The sequence below is a fragment of the Physeter macrocephalus genome, chromosome 3, assembly GCF_002837175.3.
Source record: "Physeter macrocephalus isolate SW-GA chromosome 3, ASM283717v5, whole genome shotgun sequence".
NCBI classification, from domain to species: Eukaryota; Metazoa; Chordata; class Mammalia; order Artiodactyla; family Physeteridae; genus Physeter; species Physeter macrocephalus.
Genome location: NC_041216.1, coordinates 19,255,905 through 19,273,624, shown reverse-complemented (window position 1 = coordinate 19,273,624; position 17,720 = coordinate 19,255,905). Strand labels below are relative to the sequence as shown.

Genomic DNA, 17,720 nt, shown 5'->3' with positions numbered 1-17,720 from the left:
GGAGCACAGGCTCCAGATGCGCAGGCTCAGTAGTTGTGGCTCACGGGCCTAGTTGCTCCGCGGCATGTGGGATCCTCCCAGACCAGGGCTCGAGCCCATGTCCCCTGCATTGGCAGGCAGAGTCTCAACCACTGCGCCACCAGGGAAGCCCCAAGCTATTCTTTTAATGGATCATATTATTCAGCTTTAAAAAGGAAGGAAATTTCGACACATGCCATTTGGATGAACCTTGAGGACATTGTGTTAAGTAAAATAAGTCAGTTAGAAAAGGACATATACTGCATGATTCCATTCGCATGAGATACTTAGAGAGTCGAATTCAGAGACAGAAAGAATGGCGGTTGCCAGGGAGGAGGGGAGGAGGAGGGCGAGATTAGGAGTTCTTGTTTAGTGAGTACAGAGTTTTAGTTTTGCAAAGAGGAAAGGAATTCTGCAGCTGGATGGTGGTGATGGTTGCACAACAGTGTGAAAAGTAGTTAAGATGGTAAATGTTACGTTGTGTATATTTTACCAAAACTTTTAAAAAATCTATTTTTAAAAAATGGATCATAGACCTAGATGTAAAACCTAAGCTTATAAAATTTCTAGAAGAAAGCATAACAGAAAATCTTTGTGACCTTGGATTAGGCAGATTTCTTGGTACAACACCAAAAGCATGATATAGGCGAGCATATAGAAGATATGAAGCCAACAATAAATTGGGCTTCAGGAAAGTGAAACTTCTGCTTTTTCTAAAGACTCTACTGAGATAACAGAAAGACACATCACAGACCAGAAGAAAATATTTGCAGATCACACATCTGATAAAGCACTTGTAGGCAGAATATATAAAGAACTCTCAAAACTCAATAAGAAAACAAACCACTCAATTTTTTAAAATGAGCAAAAGATTTGAACAGACTCTTCACCAAAGAAGATATTGATTGACAAATTAGCATAGAGAAAAGATGCTCTGCATCATTAGTCATTAGGGAAATGAAAATTAACACCACACGAGGTTCTACTACATACTTATTAGAGGGCCGGAAATGAAAAAGACTGGCTCTACCAAATTTTGTGGAAATTGTACCTCAATAAAGTTGACTTTAAAGGAAACAAAAAATTAAGAAACATATACTGCTTCTACATTTATAACAAAAATGTTTTATATATACACACACGTATATAATTACTATATCACCAAATAATTCCTTATCATTAAGCAGTTGACCCTGGAGGGGGGAGGCATCAAAGGACATTATTCCCGGGCCTCCCTGGTGGTGCAGTGGTTGAGAATCCGCCTGCGGATGCAGGGGACACGGGTTCGTGCCCCAGTCCGGGAAGATCCCACATGCCGCGGAGCGGCTGGGCCCGTGAGCCATGGCCACTGAGCCTGTGCGTCCAGAGCCTGTGCTCCGCAACGGGAGAGGCCACAACAGTGAGAGGCCCGCGTACCACACACACACAAAAAGGACATTATTCCCATTTTATGGAGGCGGAAACTGAGGCAACAAGCTGGGCTCAGCCTTGTGAGTCAGGGAAATCCTGGTTACAGGCAGCAGCCTGAGGACCAGGCCAGTCCCTCAGACCAGGTCTCTACTGAAGGCATGGTGCATGTGGACATTGTGGGGAGGGGAAGGGGACCAAGCAGAAGAAAGAGGGAAATGACTAGCAGCTGCTCACCTCCTCCAGGAAGCCTGCCTATGCATCCATTATTATTTCTGGGCTCTCTTAACACCTGTGTTGGTTTGCTCAGGCTGCCATAACAAGGCACCACAGAGTGTGGGGCTTAAACAAGAGAATTTTGTTTTCTCACAGTTCTAGAAGGTGGAAGTTGGAGATCAATGTATCAGTAGGGTTGATTCCTTCTGAGGCCTTTCTCCTCGGCTTGCAGGTGGCCATCTTCTCCCTGTGTCTTCACATGGTTTGTCCCTCTGTACCTGTCTATGTCCCAATGTCTTCTTCTTATAAGGACACAAGTCATGTTAGAATAGGACCCACCCTAATGACCTCATTTTAATTTAATTACTTCTTTAAAAACCCTATCTAGGGCTTCCCTGGTGGCGCAGTGGTTGAGAGTCCGCCTGCCGATGCAGGGGACACGGGTTCGTGCCCCGGTCCGGGAAGATCCCACATGCCGTGGAGCAGCTGGCCCATGAGCCATGGACGCTGGAGCCTGCGCGTCCGGAGCCTGTGCTCAGCAACGGGAGAGGCCACAGCAGTGAGAGGCCCGCGTACCGCAAAAAAAAAAACTGCCTGAGAAGTGGCTTGATCCTTCGGAGCCCCACTAACCGCATCTGCAAATGGGACAGATAATCCCCACCATACACATGGTGAGATCAAAGACCTCATGTAAAAGGCAGAACATTGCTATTTCCTATGGAGTGAATGGTGTGTCTCTTGGGTATATCCTTCCACCAGGTCTCAAGAGTGTCGACTTAAAAAAAACATTCACAGCCTAAAAGCTGAGAGTCCTGTTTTATTCTGTGAGAATTTTTAGGGCTTCCAGCCCTGGAAGCAGCATCTCAAGTAACCCTGAGAGAACTGCTCCCAGGAGGCGAGGGGGGAGCTAGAATATATAGGAGTTTTGCAACAAAGGGCAGGTAGTCAGGAAAATCAAAAGATTATTGTTAATTAAGGAAAACCAGATATCCCAAGTTAAGGAATTTAGCACTTTTTTCTATGTATGGGAAGATGCAAGAGTCTGGGCTCACTGAAATCATTCCTTTGATATGCACCTCAGCTATCTGAGGCCAGTGTCCTGTGTTTTCATATCATGAGGTTCCTCAGGGCTCACCGTAGGGAGTGGCTGCAGTCTGATGGCTGCTAGGTGGCAGGTGGACTTCCCTTCCTGAGTTTTCTCATGGTTCACCGGCTCACTTTGGGGGGCTGCAGTCGCTGATGACTGTGACATCCTTTGTTTACTGAGATGGCAGGAGATACTCCATCTCTCAAGAGGCTGCGGGCCCCTGGGGGAATCATATTAACAGTAAGAAATGCCTCTGGCCCATATAAGTCAGCCCGTCCCTAAGTCCCCACGAAGTAAAATCTTGCCGTTATTTCTGGGAGTCTCCAAGGTAGCCTTGGGAACCCCAGGTTCTCATAGTCTTCTGCTCTGCTCCCCAAACCCGCCTCCGCAGCTGTTCCGGGAGGCCTCAGCACCCCAAAGCTGTGGGCCTTCAGGGGCCCAGTGGGGTCTCCCTACCCTCCAGCCTCAGAGCCACACCCATCCTGCACCACGTTTGCACCCCTCTGTCCCCTGTGCCCTGCAGAGCCCCTCCCAGTGACCAGAGCCTACGCCTGGAGTTTCTGCAGAGTTCTCTCCACAGGGCTCAGGCCAAAGCCACCAGACAAAACTCTTGGTGTCCACAGTCACACCCCCCAACTCCTGAGGCAGATCAAACCACCTCCACACAAATCAGCTTGTGCAAAGTGGTGCCAGGCCCCACCCACACCTGCCCTTTGCAACAAGCACCGTCCGTGCCCCATGTCTCAGAATCCTCGCAAGAACTCTGGTAGCTCGACATTCTCACGTTCCTCCAACGCCACTTAACAGACGAGAAAGCAGAGGGGGAGTCGGGATCCACATCAGGCCTGGCTAACCTCCTTCTGAACTCCCAGGCTCTGCTGCCTCCCAGGATGATGTGACCTTGAGGAAGGCAGCAGGGGCCCAGGCCAAGTCTGAAAACAAGAAGAACCTTCAAGCAATGACCGTCTTGAAGCTGCCTGGAGGGGGATTTTGAGTGATTTTGAAAGTAATTCTGTGGCCACTTGTCTGAGAGGTCAAAGTGGAAATTCCCTCCTCTGTGACCAAGCCTATCCCTTAGAAGCAAGAGTCTCTGGGCCTGAGGTGCGAGGGGAGGTCAGAACTTTAAACTCTTTTCTCCTGGGCGGAGAGGTCACCAGGTGCCATGCATCTACTGACCACCCACTGTGTGCCAGCCATTCTACCTGTAATCAAGACAAGGAGCCTCAGAGGAAGCACGGTTGGTCCCAGTTTCAGATGGGAAACCTGAGGTTCAGAGAGATGAAGTAATGTCGTGAATAAGCTAGAATTTGGGGCTTCCCTGGTGGCACAGTGGTTGAGAGTCCGCCTGCCGATGCAGGGGACACGGGGTCGTGCCCCGGTCCGGGAAGATCCCACATGCCGCAGAGCAGCTGGGCCGTGAGCCAAAAAATAAATAAATAAATAATAAATAATAAATAAAATAAAAACCCTATCTCCAAATAGGATACTGAGGCCTAGGACTTCAACATATACATTTTACAGGGTGGGAGGACACGTTCAGCCCATAACACCACCCATTGTGCATATAGCCCATGGCGATGCCCCACTGGAAAAGAATCAGACTTGAGAGTGAGGAGACCGGGTCTGGCCAGTGCTCTGCCTGAGAAGTGGCTTGATCCTTCGGAGCCCCACTAACCGCATCTGCAAATGGGACAGATAATCCCCACCATACACATGGTGAGATCAAAGACCTCATGTAAAAGGCAGAACATTGCTATTTCCTATGGAGTGAATGGTGTGTCTCTTGGGTATATCCTTCCACCAGGTCTCAAGAGTGTCGACTTAAAAAAAACATTCACAGCCTAAAAGCTGAGAGTCCTGTTTTATTCTGTGAGAATTTTTAGGGCTTCCAGCCCTGGAAGCAGCATCTCAAGTAACCCTGAGAGAACTGCTCCCAGGAGGCGAGGGGGGAGCTAGAATATATAGGAGTTTTGCAACAAAGGGCAGGTAGTCAGGAAAATCAAAAGATTATTGTTAATTAAGGAAAACCAGATATCCCAAGTTAAGGAATTTAGCACTTTTTTCTATGTATGGGATTAAGGAATTTAGCACTTTTTCTATGTATGGGAAGATGCAAGAGTCTGGGCTCACTGAAATCATTCCTCTGATATGCACCTCAGCTATCTGAGGCCAGTGTCCTGTGTTTTCATATCATGAGGTTCCTCAGGGCTCACCGTAGGGAGTGGCTGCAGTCTGATGGCTGCTAGGTGGCAGGTGGACTTCCCTTCCTGAGTTTTCTCATGGTTCACCGGCTCACTTTGGGGGGCTGCAGTCGCTGATGACTGTGACATCCTTTGTTTACTGAGATGGCAGGAGATACTCCATCTCTCAAGAGGCTGCGGGCCCCTGGGGGAATCATATTAACAGTAAGAAATGCCTCTGGCCCATATAAGTCAGCCCGTCCCTAAGTCCCCACGAAGTAAAATCTTGCCGTTATTTCTGGGAGTCTCCAAGGTAGCCTTGGGAACCCCAGGTTCTCATAGTCTTCTGCTCTGCTCCCCAAACCCGCCTCCGCAGCTGTTCCGGGAGGCCTCAGCACCCCAAAGCTGTGGGCCTTCAGGGGCCCAGTGGGGTCTCCCTACCCTCCAGCCTCAGAGCCACACCCATCCTGCACCACGTTTGCACCCCTCTGTCCCCTGTGCCCTGCAGAGCCCCTCCCAGTGACCAGAGCCTACGCCTGGAGTTTCTGCAGAGTTCTCTCCACAGGGCTCAGGCCAAAGCCACCAGACAAAACTCTTGGTGTCCACAGTCACACCCCCCAACTCCTGAGGCAGATCAAACCACCTCCACACAAATCAGCTTGTGCAAAGTGGTGCCAGGCCCCACCCACACCTGCCCTTTGCAACAAGCACCGTCCGTGCCCCATGTCTCAGAATCCTCGCAAGAACTCTGGTAGCTCGACATTCTCACGTTCCTCCAACGCCACTTAACAGACGAGAAAGCAGAGGGGGAGTCGGGATCCACATCAGGCCTGGCTAACCTCCTTCTGAACTCCCAGGCTCTGCTGCCTCCCAGGATGATGTGACCTTGAGGAAGGCAGCAGGGGCCCAGGCCAAGTCTGAAAACAAGAAGAACCTTCAAGCAATGACCGTCTTGAAGCTGCCTGGAGGGGGATTTTGAGTGATTTTGAAAGTAATTCTGTGGCCACTTGTCTGAGAGGTCAAAGTGGAAATTCCCTCCTCTGTGACCAAGCCTATCCCTTAGAAGCAAGAGTCTCTGGGCCTGAGGTGCGAGGGGAGGTCAGAACTTTAAACTCTTTTCTCCTGGGCGGAGAGGTCACCAGGTGCCATGCATCTACTGACCACCCACTGTGTGCCAGCCATTCTACCTGTAATCAAGACAAGGAGCCTCAGAGGAAGCACGGTTGGTCCCAGTTTCAGATGGGAAACCTGAGGTTCAGAGAGATGAAGTAATGTCGTGAATAAGCTAGAATTTGGGGCTTCCCTGGTGGCACAGTGGTTGAGAGTCCGCCTGCCGATGCAGGGGACACGGGGTCGTGCCCCGGTCCGGGAAGATCCCACATGCCGCAGAGCAGCTGGGCCGTGAGCCATGGCCGCTGAGCCTGCGCGTCCGGAGCCTGTGCTCCGCAACGGGAGAGGCCACAACAGTGTGAGGCCCGCGTACCGCAAAAAAAAAAAAAAAAAAAAAAAAAAAGCTAGAATTTGAAGCCAGATTTGCCAGATATCAAAGTAGAAATTTGTTTCTACTACACAACTTCAGTTGTTCATAATCTGGTAGGATATCTGAACATCTAGAAGGATATCAGATCATCTAGAAGGATACTGGATCACCTAGAAGGATATTGGATTATCTAGAAAGATTATCTGATCATCCAGAAGGATATGTGATCATCTAGAAGGGTATCTGAAGTGTTGGGTGGGCCAAAAATTCATTCGGGTTTTTCATTCGGGAAAAATGAACCCGAATGAACTTTTTGGCCAAGCCAATACTTCCTAGGGAACTTTGAGTCCACTTGCTTTTACTGTCATGATCTTCATTATCATTGTTATTATGCAAATTTATGGATGTATAACATATACATGAAAATATACAAATCAAAAGTGAAGAGCCTGGGGACTTCCCTGGCCCAGTGGTTAAGACGCTGCGCTTCCCTTGGAGGGGGTACGGGTTTGATCCCTGGTCGGGGAGCTATGATCCCACGTGCCACGTGGTACGGCCAGAAAAAACAACAGTGAACAGCTGGACGAATTTTCAGAATATGAACGCACCAATGTAACCAATACCCAAAGAGATAGAGTATCAGCAGCGCCCCTGAAACCCTCTGAGAAACCCCTCCAGTCACCACGGCCCTCAATGGGTAGCCACTGTCCTGACTCTGAAAAGCACCAATTAGCTTGACTGTTTGGGAAGGTCATATAAATCTCTCTTACAACCAGTACTCTTTTGTGTCCAGCTTTTTTCATTCAGCATTATGTCTGTGAGACTTTTCCGGGTTGTTATGTGTAGCTGTGGTTTGTCGGTGTGGTGTAATCACGCCATCTACCATTCTGCAGCAGACAGACATTGAGTGGTTTCTGGTTGTTTAATTCACTTACTTTAGTTCTGCTTGGGTGCAGCTGGAGAAAAGTGGGTCACTACCCCACAAAGGAATCTCAAATCTCTCCCTCCCTCCTCGCCCCCTGCCAGATGGTATCAGAGATGAAGTTCAAAAGACCCTGAGGAAGTCCAGCTACTTTATTTTTTTTACCTGTTTTCCTCTTTTTATTTTTTTAATTTAATTTTTATTTTATATTGGAGTGTAGTTGATTTACCATGTTGTGTTAGTTTCAGGTGTACAGCAAAACGATTCAGTTATACATATACACAAATCCATTCTTTTTCAGATTCTTTTCTCATATATGTTATTACAGAATATTGAGTAGAGTTCCCTGTGCTATACGGTAGGTGCTTGTTGATTATTTATTTTATATAGAGTAGTGTGTATATGTTACTCTCAAACTCCTAATTTGTGTCTTCCCCCTACATTTCCCCTTTGGTAACCATAAGTTTGTTTTCAAAGTCTGTGAGTCTGTTTATGTTTTGTAAATAAGTTCATTTGTATCTTTTTTTTTTAGATTCCACATACAAGTGATATCATATATTTGTCTTTCTCCGTCTGACTTACTTCACTTAGTATGATAAGCTCTAGTTAAGCCCAGCTTCTTTAAATTTCCTCTTCCCCTGCAAGCCTTCAGTAATTCTGAGCTGCATCTCTAACCCCCTGTGAAAGGTTTCATCATGAATGGAATCCAAGCGATGGGATCATTTCAGTAAATGGGGCTTTGCAGGGAGGGATGCATCAAGTGGAGGACTCTGGTCACGGGCTGAAAGGACATGTTCTCACCCCATGGGGGTGTCTCTTAGGAGATGGGGGTCCACCTTCTTCTCTGCACTGAGGCTGGGGGCAGCAGTCTCCAGGCTCTGCCAGCTCTTCTCATTTCTACCTCCATCTATGTTGGCAGGGCAAGAAAGTAGCCCCTGGGTAAAAGGACTCATCTGTAAAATGGGGATTAGGGCAGTACCTGCTTACATTTACTATGTGTGGACCTAGAACAGTGCCCAGCACATAGTAAGGGCAGCTCTGGCAGACCTCTATTCTAACCCAAATTCTGCCACGTACCTGCTGTATGACTCTAGGCGGGTTTCTAACCTCTCTGAGCCCCAGCTGATGGTAACTATTCTTAATAGAATTTGCACTTCAGTGTCTAAGTTCTCTCCTGCTCCTTTCTGTCCACCACTTGGAGATATTGATGGATTGTGGGCTAATAGTATCACCAAATGTTTTCCCCACTGTTTCCAGGAAAGTAAAAATACAGACTTGCTGGCAAGTCCCAGGAAATGACCAGTTCCAACTATTATATGCTGCTGATGGAACCAGAAGCAAGGGAGTTTCTAAATTCCTACCAATTTCAGAAAGAGGAAGAAGTTTAAGAACCTTCAGTCTTCTAATTCAGCAGTTTCACTTCTGGAAACCTACTTTAAAGAAACCCCCTTTTAAAAATAGACAAAGATTTATTATCATAGTGCTTTCTTTTCTTTTCTTTTTTTTTTTTTTTTTTGGCCATGCTGTGAGGCATGCAGGATCTTAGTTCCCCAACCAGGGATTAAACCAGTGCCCCCTGCGGAGTCTTAACCACTGGACCGCCAAGGAATTCCCCATAGTATTTTCTATAACAATGAGCAATGGTGACCTAAAAGTCATAATAAGAAAAAAAATCAATCAATAGAAACAGACCTAGAGACAATGCAAATGATAGAATTAGTAGATAAAGACATTACGACAGTTGTTATAACTATATTCTATATGTTTAAGAAGATAGAGGAAAGCTTAAGCATGTTAATTAGAAACATAGAAGATATTTTTTTAAAAACCCAGATCACATTTCTAGGGAGAAAAAATACACTGAGATGATAGAGTGGATAGGATTAACAGCAGATTAACAGCAGACCACAAATGATTGGAACCAGAAGGTTAATGAGATTGACCCCCAATTACCTCACCACCAACCAATCAGAAGAATGTCCATGAACTGATCACACACCCCACAACCCCCTCTCCTTCACCCTGTCTTTAAAAACATTTCCCTGAAAACCACCAGAGGAATTCAAGGCTTTTGAGCATTAGCGGCCTGGACTCCTTGCTTGGCACCCTGCAATAAACGATGCACGTTGGTTCACCACAGCCCGAGGTCAGTAGATTGGCTTTACTGTATGCTGGCAAGCAGACCCAAGTTTGGTTCAGTAACACTATCACTGCCCCATTTCACACATGAGGAAATGGAAGACGGAACTGAGCAGCTTTCTCCCAGTGAAGCAGCTGGAACACGGGGGAGGCAGACTGAGTTCGAATCCCAAAATCTCTCGGCCTCTTCATCTCCACGTGATGCTACATAGCCCGTGTTGCGGTCACCATAATGGCATCGTCCCTGTGGGTGAGACTTGGTGCAGTGTGCTGTGTGCATGTGTTCTCTAAACCCCACAGCAATCAGAGGAGGGAGGGACTGTTGCCCCCACATTGTCCCCATTCTGCAAATGAGGAAGCCAAGGCTCATGAGGTCAGGTGATTTGCCCAGGGTCCCACAGCTGGTAAGAGAAGAAGCCAGAGTTTTAACACAATCCCTTTGATCTCAAACTCAGCCTTTCAGCTGTGCCCTGGGGCCTCTGGGAGTATCTGGGACAGCAGATTTTGAGAACTTTTTGTAGCATCTGGAAGCTACAGAGCATCTGGAAGCAGCAGAGGTCCTGGCTACTTTTGCTCCTGCTGAAATGATACCAGCTTGGGGGAAGCTGGGGCTCTGGAGAGTAGCCCTATGTCCCATCAAGACCGCAGATCTAGAAGACTGTACAGTAAGGTCCCACATTGGTAAGAGTATAAGGGAATGACTATTGAGCACACAGAGGGGAGGAGTGTCAAAGAATATGCCAGAGACATTTCATTTACTTGCTGCTTAATTATTTTGCATGCAGATTGCTTTCTCACATATGAGATGATCAGTTGGTGACTGAGTCTAGGAACAAAGGAAAATTAGATTTAAAAGAGAGAGTGAAGAGGGCTGGGAGAGGGAGAGGGAGAATACCCAGCAGTGTCTCGCTTTTTTGGGTGGACTGATTAGCTAGCATCAAAGATGTCAGCCTATGCACTGTGTTCTTGAACAGCCATCTGACAGGCACGGAAGAAACCCAATTTCTGGTATCATGGACTCTCCATCAGACCTTGGAAGGTTAACAGTGGAGCTTTTGTGGCAGACCATCCCTCTGTAATGCCATGTGTGTCCTGCCGTCAGCATCTCCACCCTAGTTGGGCTGGGTCCACACCGTTTGCCTCATTAGGATTCCCATTGTAATCTGGGGCAGACCTTCTGCAGGGTAAGTAGTCAACACACATCAATTGCCTTCAGATTGTGTGTGGGCTTTGACTCAGCAAGTTCACTTAAGGAGTAGATCCTATAGAAACAATTTTGGGCAGAAACTGAGATTTAACAACAAAGATTTCTTTCACTGTACCACTGTATGATCTAAAAGAGTACGATATTGAACTATGTGCCCATGAATAGGGGATTTGTTAAATGAAGAGCATACTCATATAATGGAATACAAGGCTGCCTTTCAAAACACTTCTGCAGGAGAATATTTAACAACATAGAAATATGTTCAAGTTATGTTAGTAAGTGAAAAGACAGACTACAAAGTACTACCTGTAACATTTTCCTAATTCGGTCAGGGAAAAGTGTGGCAAGATATATACAGCAATAGAACCAGAAGGACATACACCAAAGTGTTAATAGTGGAAACAACTTAAGCTCCCATCAACGGGTGAAGGGATAAAGATGTCATGTAGGTGAGTATATATATATATATATACACAATGGAACATCATGCAGCCATAAAAAGAAGGACATCGGGCTTCCCTGGTGGCGCAGTGGTTGAGAGTCCGCCTGCCGATGCAGGGGACACGGGTTCGTGCCCCGGTCCGGGAAAATTCCACATGCCGCGGAGCGGCTGGGCCCGTGAGCCATGGCCGCTGGCCTGCGCGTCCAGAGCCTGTGCTCCGCAGCGGGAGAGGCCGCGGCATTGAGAGGCCCGCGTACCGCAAAAAAAAAAAAAAAAAAAAAAAGACATCCTGCCATTTGCAACAATATGGATAGACCTTGAGGGCATTGTGGTAAGTGAGATGTAAGACAGAGAAAGACAAATACTGTATAATATCACTTACATGTGGAATTTAAAACAGCCAAACATGTAAAAACAGAGAGTAAAATGGTGGTTACCAGGAAGTAGGGGATGGGGAGGGATAGGACAAAAGTTGTTTAAAGGTACAAACTTGCAACAGGTAGTAAATAAGTCCTAGGGACAGTACAGTGAATATAGACAACAATGTTGTGTTATAATCGCCAAACTTGCTAAGGGACTAGATCTTAGTTATGCCAACCACAAAAAGAAATTGTAATTATGTGACATGATAGAAGTGCTAATTATTGCTACAATGACAACTCATATTGTAATATATAATGTATCAATATGTTGTACACCTTAAATTTACACAATGTTGTATGTCAATTTTTTAAAAAAAATTAATGATGATGAATGGATTTACAAGTGATTTTAAATTTCTTCTAATCGCTTATGTTTTCCAAATCTTCTATGCTGAACTTGTTTCTTCTGCAATCAAAAAGTTGAAAAAACAGATATTAGAAACAAAAATAATAAAATTTCTCATTGCCGGAAAAGAGGAAACAAAGAGTATGGGTGACCTCGTCCAGAGCTGGAGCTGGGAGGGGTACGTGCAGGCTCCGGTAGGGTTGCGTCTGATATAAAGGGCTGCCAGCATGGAAGGGGACTTCCAGCAGCTGCCTCCACTGCTCTGTGCTGGGATCATGCAACTTGCCTTGCTGTGCATGCTGGTGGTGTTTGCTGGTAAGTGGGGACAGGACCCACAGCTGGGAAGGCAGGGAGGGAAGCGGAGACGCCCTATATCTCTTTCCTAAACTGAGCTGCTGCTCTGATCCTCACTGCTCTGGCCTCGCAGTCCCCAACTCTTTGGCCCCCTGCAAGGAGCCATCAGTGGCTGTCAGTTCCCTGGAACAGTGGCTTCGGCCAGAGAGCCCTGGGTGGCCAAGCTGTGTGGCATACGAAGGCGGGAAACTACAGAAACTGGGGTCCAGCTGAATTGATGCCTCTGGTACTTCGGACACAAATTACAGAAATGGATCTGCTCCCCTCTGTCCCTTTGACCAGATAATAGCAATCTCTTACCTATGTACAGCACTCTACATTTTTAGAACTCTTTCACGTTCATTATCTCCCTTGAACCTAGGAAGAGGGTTCTGTTGACCATTGGGAGATGGGGCAGTTTCCATCCGATCTTCAGCAGATCAAATGTACAAATCTGGTTGCTAGCAAACTGGTGTTTTTGTTTCTTGATCCATCTCAAAATATGTGATTTGAGAAAGGATTTGCATTTTTAAATGTGGTTTTGTGTTATTTTGGGGACTCCCAAATTCTCAAGAGGAACACATCTCCAAGGTTACAGTAAAAACCATTAGGAAAATTGCAATCAAGCTGCAGAAATTCATCTCTCAGATGCAAAGAGGCAATACAGTGTAGAGATAAAATACACAGATGAACCTGCATTCAGACGCTGGCCCATCACCTCCCAGTCGTATGACCTTGGCCAAGTCCCCCTACCCCCCTATATCCTCATTTGTAAAGTGGGCACAATGGCACCCTTTTCATTGGGTTGTTAGAAGGACTCTAATGAGAAAACGTATACAAAGTGTTTAGCAAGTGTAAGTAATAGTAAGCAAGCAATAGTTTAACACACAGCACATTCACGAGATAGTAGTGATGTTACCTCCTGCCACTGCCGCTAACCCTTGGGAGAAAGGGCTCCATCCCCCTCAGTGACAACTGAGGATGAAAAAAGCAACCCAGGCAGGTATTTCTGTCAAGCTAAGCCAGTGCCCCGAAGCCCTCATAACCACAAGTTGAGCTCCTCAATTTCCCAGGGCTGGGTTGACCTCACTGTAAAATTGTGAGAAATAAGATCACCCGAAAGCATTCCGAATCAAAGTTGAATTTATTGTTTGCCTGGCAAGGAACAGCTGCATCACTCAGGTGTGAGTTTATTTGTGTGGCTATTTCTAAGCTGAAGTGGAAAGAGCTAGACTTAGGGGGGACAGAGGTACAGCAAAAAGGCGAGATTCTGAATTCAGGTCCCTGGCTGGCCTGCAGGGTGGATGGTAACTCTCTTGGCAGTGGGCTGCTTTCTGGTGCCTTATCACCGAATCCGGAATTCCAGAGGGCCTGGGGTCATTCCTTAGGATGGTCAAAACTTAACAAGGTTTCTCTTTAACACCCGTACAGCTACAGCCACCATGGCAAACAAGAGTGGCATTGTGGATTCCCACATGCTGGGGACACGACCTGCCTGCAAGTCCCTGACACCACCAGTCACTTTTACCTGCAGCCCAAGGCAAGCACCCTGCTTGTGATCGAGCCCTCGGTCCGCTGCATGAGTTCATCCTAACCCCACCTCTTCCCATCCCAACCGTCCCCAATCTGGGGCTCATCCCTGGTTTACTACTTACTTCATTTGAGTGTAGCGCTTTCATTATAACATCATTTACTTGGCGGGGGGGCTCCAAAACTAGGGTCACCCGAGGGGGCCTCCCCAGCCCCGTCTCCCTGAGACTCTGGGCTCCATCAGTGTTCTTGGATCATCTCCCCAGCTTGCACACAGGTACATTCCAGTCCCCTCTTACCTCGTCTGTTTCTCCCAAATTCTCCCCTGAATTCATTGACTTAATATATTTTATTTCTCCTAACTCAACATAATGTATTCCTCTCTCCCAATAAAATAAATTCCCCTTATGATCAACTCTAACCAGCAGATATTATGACTGAAATGAAAAATATCCATGAAAATCATTGATTTCTAAATCACACTGCTTCCCACGAGAGCCATGCATGCTGTTTAATGTGTGGATTTCTCTACAGGCTGTGCTGGGGGGTCTGGGGAGGTGGGGTGAGTGTAAGAGGAAGGGTGTCTTCTTATTATAGAATGTGAACTCAATGCCCAGAGACAGAGAACAGAACAAGACTGCCTTGGGTTTCAATCCTGGCTCTTCTATTTACCAACTACGATGACCTGGAGCAAGTTACTGAGCCTCAGTGTGTTCATCTCTAAAATGGGGACTAAAAATAGTATTTATTGTACCAATGTTGGTTTTTTAGTTTTCATAAATATAGCACGATTATCTAAGAAGATAATAACATTAGGGGAAACTGAATGAGGAATATATAAGAACTCTCTGTATGATCTTGGCAACTTTTCCATACATCTAGAATATACCAAAAGAAAAAGTTTATTTATTTTTTTAAAAAAGTGTTTATCTCATGGGATGGATGGAGTCAATACGTCACTAGATGAAAAGATGCATGGTAAGCACTCACCAACTATCATTATATTTTCAATAGCCTTAGTGTTTGTTGTCATTTTATTATCCAAGGTCATTGGTTTGATCCAGGTGCCAGGCCTGCAGCCCACTGGCCTCCACTTAGATTCATGTCCTCTCCTTGTGGCTGGGCTCTTTGACAGGTGTGATTCCAGCCCAGGGCGGGATACTGGACCTGAACAAGATGATCAGACGAGTGACGGGGAAGAGACCCATCTTCTCCTATTTGTACTATGGCTGTCACTGCGGATTTGGTGGCAAAGGCCAACCCAAAGATGCCACAGACTGGTAACTCCTCCTAATCATTCCCTGTCCCTACCCAGGGACCCTCCCCTTTCCTCTCCATCCATTTATTCATTTGGTACTACTATGTGCTAGGAACTCCGCTGAGCTCCAATCCAGCACCAGCCCTCCTGGAGGGTTCCCCAGAATCTCTAAAGGCCCCCTTGTACTCTCAACCCCAAACTAGTCAGAATACCCACACACTCCTCAGTGCCATTGAACGTTGTTTTTTAAAAGTCTTACCTCTTTTTGCCATGTTCACATTTGGTTTTCACAGCAACCCTAGGGATCAGCCAGAGGAGGAATGAGAGCCAGCCAGGCCCGGGGTCAGTTCCCTCATCCACCACTTACAGGCTGTGTGATCTTGGGCAAGTGGCTTGACCTCCCAGAGTCTCAGTTTCCTCATCTGTGAAATGGGGATAACGCAAGCACCTCCATCATAGGGTGGTCAAAAGGCTTAAGAGAGAATTCATAGATAGAACAGGTGCCTGGTACACAGGAAACAATAAGAGTTAGCTAGAAAGAAGACTAGGCCCTGCAGGCCTTGACTCTTCCAAGGTAGGCACACGATTTCTGCTCTGGGGCAGGGGCAGCGAGAGACCCGAGTTGACCAAGGACTCATCACCATCCCCCCCACCCCGTGTCCTCTCCCTCCAGGTGCTGCCACACCCATGACTGCTGCTACCATCACCTGAAGCACCACAAATGCAATAGTCACTTGGATCACTACAGCTACAAGTTTTCCCAGGGGAACATCCAGTGCTGTGAGTGCCCAGGCCTCAGGGCTGGAGTTGGAGGCCGAGGAAGAAAGTTCTAGCATGCATTGCCTTCATATGCTGTGTGACAATGCACAAACTGCTCAACCTCTGTGTTTTTCTCATGTGTCCAGTGGCAGTAGCTGGGCTGTGGAGGAGAGGCAGGAATGGGGGTTGGAGTGTGGAGAGGTCCAATAGGGGCTTTGACCCCTTGTGGATCTGGAAGGCTGGCAGACCTCAGCTTAGATCCCTGACCCACCATTAACCAGCTGTGTGACCTTGAACACATTGCTTAACTTCTCTGAACCTCCTCTGGAAACTCAGGAAGATAACAGTATTCTACTCCATAAGGTCAATTCAAGAACTAAAATAAGAGCAGACAGAATGGGCCCTGCAGATGCCTGCTGCAGATGCATGCTCGATAAATTACACAGGCTATCGAGGTTACTGTTAATTTTTTCATCATCATTTGTCCTCAGAGAAGCCCAGCCAGGAGGCAGCAACATCCTGGTGATCTCTATTTTACAAACAAGGAAACTGAGACTAGAGTGAACTGTTTGCTCAGGATCACACAGATGTAAATGACGAAGCCTGGGCTGTAACCCAGGTCACCTGGCCCCCGGGTCCATGCACAGAGAAAGGGGACAGGTCCCAGGGCTGGGAGATGAATGGGCTCATTAGCTGTCACTGTTAATTGAGAATTTAACAATAAAAACAGTAATAGTCAGCATTTACTGACCACTTACGATGTGCTGAGGGCTTTGCCTTCTTACTTTAATCTTTTGTACATATATATATATATTCTTTTTCAGATTCTTTTCCCTTATAGGTTATTCAAAATATTGAGTATAGTTGCCAGTGCTATACAGTAGGTTCAGGTCTTCTTACGCCCATTTTACAGATCACGAAACTGAAGCACCGTGGTCCCTCTTTCCTCAGAGGCTTTGCACATGCTGTTCCACCTGCCTGGAATAGTCCCCTCCTCCACCCTGACTTTCGGGAGTGGGAGCAAACCCTTCCCACCTCAGCTCAAATGGCTCTTGACACTGAGTTAGATCCCACCCGTTTCCCATCTTGTAGCCCCTGCATTGTTCGTCACTCCCGGGTAGCACAGTTGCTGGCACTCATTTCTGTGGCTCTCTGATATCTGCCGTGCCCAGGGGAGTGTGAACCTCATGTGTCCATTCTGTTCAGTCCTTTCCCCCCAGGGCCTGCCACAGGACAGGTGCTCAACTGTTTTTTGAAGGGATGAATAAACAAAGGAGCAATGGCACACAGGGAGGCCATGGCCCGCACCCAGTGTCACAGAGCTAGAGTCAGAGTAGCTGGCAAGGGTACCCAAAGCCATGCAAGGGCTGAGCTGCCTTCAGCGTCTCCCTCCAGGGGCCCTGACCCACCCTTGCTCCGTCTGGGGAAGGGATAGATGCTAAGTGCCCTCCCCCTCCACCCCGCAGCTGACAAGGGGAGCTGGTGTGAGCTGCAGCTGTGCACCTGTGACAAGGAGGTGGTGCTCTGCCTGCAGCGGAACCTGGACACCTACAAGAACCACCTGCGTTACTACTGGCGGCCCCGCTGCAAGGGCCAGACCCCCACTTGCTAGGAGGAGCCCCCTGCACCGTGCCACGCCCCCTACCCCGCTCCTGGCTTCTTGAGATCCGGAAATCCTGCAGGACCACTGCCACCCCCCTGGGATCTAACCCCTGAACCAGCCTGGCTTTTTTTTTTTTTTTTTTTTTTTGGACCGGGGCACGAACCTGTGTTCCCTGCGTCGGCAGGCGGACTCTCAACCACTGCACCACCAGGGAAGCCCCCAGCCTGGCTTCTTTAAAACACTCCCTGGAAGAGGGAGGGTCTTGGCCTTCCCCCACCCCCCCACCTTGCCTCTTGGACCTTCTAAATCTTCCCAGCCAAGGCAGCAGCTGTCTCCCCTGAGGGTGGAATGGGGTCTTAGGAAAAGCCAAG

At 47.4% G+C, this 17,720-nt stretch overlaps 1 protein-coding gene and 1 long non-coding RNA gene across 2 annotated transcripts in view; both read left to right on the top strand.

The window, feature by feature from the left end:
- The window catches only part of LOC129391789 (uncharacterized), a 6,981-nt gene extending 4,830 nt beyond the window's left edge, over positions 1-2,151 (top strand). The window contains exon 3 of the long non-coding RNA XR_008616487.1: positions 2,030-2,151. This is a non-coding gene — a long non-coding RNA (uncharacterized lncRNA). The remainder of the gene's footprint in view (positions 1-2,029) is intronic.
- A 9,990-nt stretch (positions 2,152-12,141) lies between these two features.
- On the top strand, positions 12,142-17,358 carry LOC102989842 (group IID secretory phospholipase A2). Its single transcript, XM_007113166.3, has 4 exons — positions 12,142-12,181; positions 14,865-15,009; positions 15,661-15,767; positions 17,213-17,358. Exons 1-4 carry the CDS (start codon positions 12,142-12,144, stop codon positions 17,356-17,358), a joined length of 438 nt encoding a protein of 145 aa, XP_007113228.2.
- Positions 17,359-17,720: the final 362 nt, after the last annotated feature.

Bases quoted from the DNA above. Each gene is read 5' to 3' on its own strand.
- LOC102989842 (XM_007113166.3), top strand. From the start codon at position 12,142: ATGCAACTTGCCTTGCTGTGCATGCTGGTGGTGTTTGCTG. The intron at 12,182-14,864 runs GTAAGTGGGGAC...GCTCTTTGACAG, and splicing joins CATGCTGGTGGTGTTTGCTG to GTGTGATTCCAGCCCAGGGC. The intron at 15,768-17,212 runs GTGAGTGCCCAG...TCCACCCCGCAG, and splicing joins CCAGGGGAACATCCAGTGCT to CTGACAAGGGGAGCTGGTGT.